Consider the following 7,405-nt stretch of genomic DNA (forward strand, 5'->3'; position numbering starts at 1 on the left):
CTGGGCAAGGAATTGTTCCTCAGCTCCAGCTAAACCTGCCCTGGTGCAGCTTGAGGCCGGTTCCTCTTGTCCCATCCCTTGTTCCTTGGGAGCAGAGACCAGCCCCCTCCTGGCTCCATCCTCCTGTCAGGCAGTTGCAGAGAGCGATCAGGTCCCCCCTGAGCCTTCTCTTCTCCACATTAAACCCCCAGGTCCCTCAGCCCTTCCCCACCACACTTGTGCTCCAGGCCCTGCTCCAGCTCCGGTGCCTTCTCTGGCCCCGCTCCAGCACCCGTTTCTCAAGATGCTGAGAGGAAGCAGGGAACCCACCTGTACACTCATTACATCAAATACTGTAACCAACTACAAAAGATGTGTAGAAAATTACTCTTGATTTTTTAATTATTTTTTAATAAATTGCCTTTGACCAGGATATGGTCTGACTGCAAAATCCAACACTCGTGAACTGACACCACCACCCCAGCACTGTCTGGGATCATGACAAAATCCAGTGTAGGGATAAAAACCCCAACACCACACCACAGAACAAAGCAACAACAAAACACACACCTTAACTGCTTTGCCGTCATTACTGTAGCACTGACACACAGACCAATTTAACTGTAGAAGAATCCCCATTTGATGTTGCCAGCAGACAAAACAAACTACCATTCATTGTACAACAGCACTGGTAAGAAACACCCTGTAGCTGTTAGTAGATAATGGACCATCATCATTTTTCTATGTTACTTCAAAACAAAACCCCCACGTACGTCTCTTCCTACACAGATCTCACTGATTTACTTATATAAAACTTGGTAGGAGAGTATAACTAATTCACACCACAGTTAAATACTTTTCTCAGAGGTGTTATCTGTGAATAGGATGAAAATACTTAGATTCTCAAAGACAGTCATGGAATTTACCCTCACTGTTTGCTGAGGTGCTGGACATGCCCCATTTCATTGTGCAAAATGAAGGTTCATCTCTTAACTTGTTCTTCTCTGATTCAGTTTCAGTGCAGTAAGATCACCACACTCACCCCTCCAAGTCCATGTGACAGATGTAGGTGACACTCATGTCCTTAGAAATGAAACTGCAACTAAACAGAGTAAGGGCCTGATCAAAACTACTCTGAATTTGGCACTATTTGAAATGTAAATTTTCAGATACAGATTTTGTCATGTCAGGAAGATAAGTTTGTATCCTTTTTGCCAGCACCTCAGCAGCCTGTGCCAAGGCTATTTACTGCTTCAAATTTAATGGGCACAAGAAATCGTTTTATAAGAAAGGCCTCAGCATTAGCAAGAAAGATGATGATCAATCTGCAAATCACCCTTTTAGTTTGGGACTCCCTCCACAAACACTGTGACCTATAAAAGGACTGAAAATGGAAGAAAAATAATCTATTTAATAGAGTTTCACCTAAATACTATTGAAATTCATTAATTTTTGAGTATCCTTTTAAACACTGCTTGGATTTTCTCCTCTTCTGTCCTCCGACAGGGGTGTGTATGGGGTGTTGCTTACAGATTGCCACCTGGACAAGAATGTGAAGTGAAGGCATACTTGGACTTCAGAGAGAAAGGAGGCTACAGGACTACAAATGTCATTTTCTACCCCAAAGACTCCTCAGTAAAGCCATTTGATGTCCTGCTCTACATTGGCACGTGTGATAACCCTAACTACCTTGGTCCTGCTCCTCTGGAGGAGATTGCAGAACAGATTCTGAACGCTGTTGGTCCTAGTGGAAGAAACACAGAATACCTGTTTGAACTTGCCAGTTCCATCAGAAACCTCGTACCAGAGGATGTAGATGAGCATCTCTTCTCCTTAGAGACACTAGTAAGGAAACTCTTGGAAAAGCATCAAAACCTCAACAGTCTATAAAATAGTTTATTTCTTTTAGTGATCTTGCTTCACCTTCAGAGGACTGGTTTCATTGTACAATGGGTATATGACGTGGAGGCATATCCAAAGTACATATTTCTCTGTACTATGCTATCTTATTTTACTATCCAAAATAGTAGTTTGTCATTAAAACACATCATTACAAGAAAGTAATTCTTTCAGGAGTCAATAGGAAGAGGAGCAGAGGAAGTGTTTTAGGTTTGAATTTGGTATATTGGGGTTTTATCCAAAGACTACATCTTTCGGAAAAGCTCAAGAGAACTCTTTGTTTGACAGTTCTCTTTGTTTGAAGATTTTAATTATTATTTCAGGTTTAAAAGAAATATTTAGAGTACTTTTAAGATGTAAGTCCGCATTTAGATCAACTCCCATTGATTTAAGTGATGGTTCTTTCTGATTCCAGAGCAAAGCTCCGCACAGCTAAAGTCATAAAAGTTAAGTAATAGCTGTAAATTGCATAGTAAATGCACAGTAGAACATTTACCTCATCAAACTTCAGCTTCACTGAAATGAAGTTATTCCACTGGATTAGTCACCTTACCCTTTACATATTAGTTTGTCCTTAAGCACAGAGGATAAACCATGTCATTGTCAAGGAAATACTTCTTTCCCTTGGCTCTTGTCAAGCCCCTGAAAGCCAAAGCACAGGAGACTCAGACATAAAATAGCCATAACGTATCAGTGCCTCATTTTAGTTTTTAATATAAAGAATAAAGCCAAAACGTGAAAGTGTAGAGTATGACTTGAAGTCCCAATGCAGCAAGTACATTCAGAAACTTCATCTTCGTTACCTGCCTTCAGATACTGTCATAACCCATCTCTTAAAGAAATCACCATGTCTGAGAGTAGACTTTAAGCCAGTGCTTTTCAGCTGCTGTTTCAGAGATTCATGGACAAAAGGTACTTAAGAAAGGAACCCTCTTTTCATTGTGTTGTACAGGCATCCATAGGAAGAGGGTTGGAAAGCCACCAGTTCAGGCTGGCAGGTTTACTTCATGCAAAACATAAGCAAATGGAGTTTCCATCCAACACGGCCTTGTTTTGCTTCTCAGAAATCCAAGTTAGTTTTGTTCATTTTAACAAAGTATATTTTTGTATGTTAATATAGGAAAGGTTCTGTTTCAAACACCATGTAACATCACATGTTCTCACACAGAGGATGTGTAAGTGTTTAGTAGTAGCTTGGAAGCCTGTATTTTGCATCAACGATTGCAAACCTTGTATGTTTCTACTATACAGGTTGTCCCTTTCTCTTCTTTTTATTTTCTTGGTTTATATTTGTAATTGCTTGAAAATACCAAGGTTGTCAGAATAAGAAACTACTATACTTTTACTTGGCCACCTACAAAAGCCAGCAAGAACATATATGAATATTAATAGGAAATATTTGGGAAAGGCAGCTGGATGAGTAGAAAATAGGATCTTAAAACCTAAATTTGAGATAATTAGACTAGTTACGGTATTTAACCAAAAAGCTGTGTTTTTAACATACCAGATTGTGATTTTAGGGTGTCTCTGGCATCTCTCAAGCACTGATTCATTGGGGGGGGGGGGAAATACTAGTTTTTTGGAAGCTACTGTTCACTATTAATAGGGTACCTGATGGGGTATCACTTGATGGGCTACTCTACACTGCAGAAGCAAATCCTCTGACTGTATTGGCAAAGTAATTCTATGTACTGAGCCCCCATATTTCCGTTAGGATACAAGTTACTTGCAAACTGATGGAATAGCCTTTGAAGGTCTTGATTCTCCCCTGCACTGTGCTGGTTTAAGGTTGATATAACTGAGTAGAAAAGCAACCCCAGCTCAATCAGTGGTATAGCAGGAGAGGAGCAGGGTCAGAACTTCCAGGTTGATAGTCCTCAAGATTCTCAAAGCTGGAGCTGAGTGACTTCATGCACCAAAGCTGGACAGTGAAAACCCCATCACCCAAATCGGCGTTAATGAACATGCTCCTTTACATGTGTATTTATTCACCTGGACTTAAGGAGTAACTCTTAAGTGTTGCTGGATACTTAACTGTTACTAAAATGTTACCTATTATTTATTTCAAGGATATTTAAGTGTTGAATAGTACCCTCAAAAAACCCCAACCAACAGCAGCACTTCCTTTCTTGTGTTTACTTCAGATTTAAGCAAGCCGTAGTAAAGTTAACACACATACAATGGCACACCCACTCTTAAAATTCTTTCCTCAAAGACTTATCCTTGTTCCTTAAAATGGGGCAGGCGATGCTTCCACTCACTTTGATCCCAAAACATCAGTGATGATTCCCTCCTTAAAACTCTAATCATTTAAGAACTGTGTTGGGGTATTGTGATTATGTATGGCTCTACATTCTGCATTGTTAATTACATTATTGGTTCATTTCCTTTCCTGACTTAGAAGACTTGCAACAATATCTGTAACAAAACATTCCAGTTTGTGCATACAACTTCAGTACAATAAAAATGCATCTCATTTACTAATGGTGTTGGAGAAAGATTCCAGAACTTATGTTTATTTAGAGTGTATCCACAGTAGGATGGACATCACTGTGTGTTTTAATTCATCTTGTTAGAAAGTGCTGTTAGGTCTAATGATGAAAAACAACATACAAGAGCTGGCTACTATTAGGCAGTCTGGAACCGTGTCAGCATTAGGGGTTAATTACAGCACTGGAATTACACTTCTGTTCTTGCTGTGAGGAGTTTGAGCCACTTTGCCCACAGCTTCAATCCCCAACAAAAGCCCAGTCTGCTTTCAGGTCTGTTGCTCACCACAAGAAAAAAAATTAACATTCACTTTTTATGTGCCGTAAATGCTGAATTTTCTCACTAAATCTAAATTTGTGGCAAATTATAGATATTTTAGGTAAGTTTTCATTGTAAAGCCACACACACAAAGTTACCCCTAAACTTGCTTCTAAACAATTTCTAAAGCCATTTGTAAGAAAAGGAACTTGCTCAGCAGTTGGTCAAGATAAACCCTCCCTGTGATGCTGAAACGGGTTACCACTGAGCAGTACAAACACTGAAGTAGCTGTGAATTCTCTTGGAATCTCCCAAATAAATGAATATATGAATCTATAACCTGAATATGCAACATTTTACTTCCTTTTTGTGTCTAGCTTTGATAATAAGCCTGCTTCATATCCATTGTGACTGAACTAACAAAATTAATGTGCCATCTGACTTAAACATGAAACTTCTGTAAGCAGATTTGCATTTGTTAATGCAAGAAAACTCATGGAGAAGGCAAATCAAACCATTCTGTAACTACCAGATGCTTTGCAGGATCCCCAGTATGATCTCTGTCTTTCCTTCTTCAACCATTTATCTGCTCCATGCTACTCATAGATGAGCAAACAACAAACCTCAGATGGGACTGGTTTAACCTGTTCCAATTTGGAAACTGTGCTGGACATTCAGGTATACATGTATATATCTATCTATATATAGATACACAGAGAGGACCCTTAGAGTTCTTATTTTATACACATACACCTCCGTTTGCTTTTATCCATTGGTGATGTTTAACAGCTTTGTGCATAAACTAATTCCTAAAGACCAGACTCTTGCTAGATAAGGCTGCTCTCTAGAAACTAAAATCTGATGACAGTCCTTCACGGAGATAACTAAAGTGCAGTTCAGACCCACAGAACAATGCAGTGTTTGGTAATTGTTAAATCACTTTAATACACTCAGTAAAACAATCTGCAGCACAAATGCAGGAATAACTGTGTCATGCTGCAGTTCTTTAGCAGCTGACAGGAAAACTTCCAGTCTTAACAGAAGCTCTCAAGTCTGAACAGGCAACGGCAAGAAGCATAAGGAGAAAAAAGTACTTGTTTGCTCAAAATATTATGCATAACTTGTCCCTTACAAGCAGGAAAAGCCCCAACAAACAAAAACATTTTGAACGCCACTTGCCCTTAAAACCTAAAGAAACAAATTTGATTGCAGCATTTCCCATGAGTATTCTATCACTATTTTATATCACCATTTCCTGAAGTTTGACGTGTTTAACTCCAATTTGTATTCCCTCTTTCTGGTAAGCATGCGGATACAGGCTTCACACAAGCTAAGGAGGGGAAGACCTTGAACAAACCCGACTGCTACAGCTCCCCCACCCGATCTATTCCTGTATGTCTGCTCTGTGTAACACACACGCTGTTAGGAAGTGGTTTGCCACTCTGTTCAGCCACGCTACTGAGTAGCAGAGGGGATGCAAGCAGGCAGGAGAAGAGCAAGCCCTGTATCTTGACTTAGTACTGTGTAAAGATAACTGTCACAAGATTAGAAACTGCTTTTTCCAAGAAATTAGGCTTCTCTATCAGTCTTCTACAAGAGCTGAACATTGACTACGCTCACTTTGACTACCAACTGCAGTATAACCCCAATTATTCCAGCTTCACAAGCTCTCAGTATTCCTACATTAATTTTCTTGCTCCTCTGGCTTTTTATTCAAGCAGCTTCCCTTTAACTGTTGCCCTCCCTTGTCTCAAACAAAGGTCTTGCCTGCATCCTACTGGCCTTTTGCAGCTTAGGTCTCTTCTCAGCAGGTGTTCTAGCACTTTCCCCAAATTGTGCATGTCCTTGAGCTGGAAGAGGAATTTGCTCCCAGCTGTATCTACTTTGGCACCAGTTTAACCAGGAAAAAAAAACCCCATTACACCCTTCAACAAGAAAATTACATCAGAAAAGCCCAAAAATATTAATTAGATCAAATGCAGCCATTTAACAAAGTTTTGAGCTACCTCACACATATTAAACCTATCTGGAAATTGTTCTTCTGATCAGGCCAACCTGACCAGAAGAACAGAAGTCAACCAAGGGATTACAAACTATTTACTTAACAGTTCAGACTCAGTTTAGAATGTAAGCATCAAACTGCTACGAGAAGCCTAGAACAAAACATCGTAAACCAAACCACCTCAATTTACCACACAGCATCTAGAGTTACCTTTCTCCACCACCACTGGGATTTTTTCCTGGTGCCGTATACTTCCTTTGTCTCTGTATGCTTCTCTCACTAAATATTTCAGAAATTAGGGGTTTTTAGGGTCTAAGAATCACTATATGCTGCCACAACACTCCCTCTGTCCCTGTATGTCACCCCATGACCAGCTGCAAAGCAAACAGTAAATTGCCCCACATTCCTCCTTCCTCTAGTCTCCCCTTCATTCCAGCTACCTCTCAACCCATAGTTCAGTATTAACTGCAGATAAAAGGGCTTCATTAGAAGCACTGCAATATTAAATGGTGTTCCTTACTTATTTCTGTCTTCCAGACTTACTCTACACCGCAGAAATCTTGCTGGTACTGCTCTGATCAGTAAAAACTTGGGGTAAAAGAGAGGAAAACACAATACAACCAAGCCACAGAGGTTCATCACCACTCCCATGGCACACCTTAATGGAAAACACACAGTGCTCACCCATTCCACCAACGACCAAGGGCCTCATCCCCACTGGCTCCTGACAGATGACAGCCATAGATCAGTTTGGGTTGGAAGGGAGCTTAAAGCTCC

At 40.2% G+C, this 7,405-nt stretch overlaps 1 protein-coding gene across 1 annotated transcript in view; it reads left to right on the forward strand.

The window, feature by feature from the left end:
* Window positions 1-1,874, forward strand: part of CHAC2 (ChaC, cation transport regulator homolog 2 (E. coli)) — a gene marked incomplete at its 5' end in the record, with an annotated part of 4,739 nt that extends 2,865 nt beyond the window's left edge. Inside the window, 2 exon segments of the mRNA XM_010013183.1 lie at window positions 1,486-1,816; window positions 1,819-1,874. Coding sequence (XP_010011485.1) covers window positions 1,486-1,816; window positions 1,819-1,874 — 387 coding nt within the window.
* Window positions 1,875-7,405: the final 5,531 nt, after the last annotated feature.

The sequence above is a fragment of the Nestor notabilis genome, unplaced genomic scaffold (genome assembly GCF_000696875.1).
Source record: "Nestor notabilis isolate BGI_N333 unplaced genomic scaffold, ASM69687v1 scaffold28994, whole genome shotgun sequence".
In the NCBI taxonomy this organism is placed as follows: domain Eukaryota; kingdom Metazoa; phylum Chordata; class Aves; order Psittaciformes; family Psittacidae; genus Nestor; species Nestor notabilis.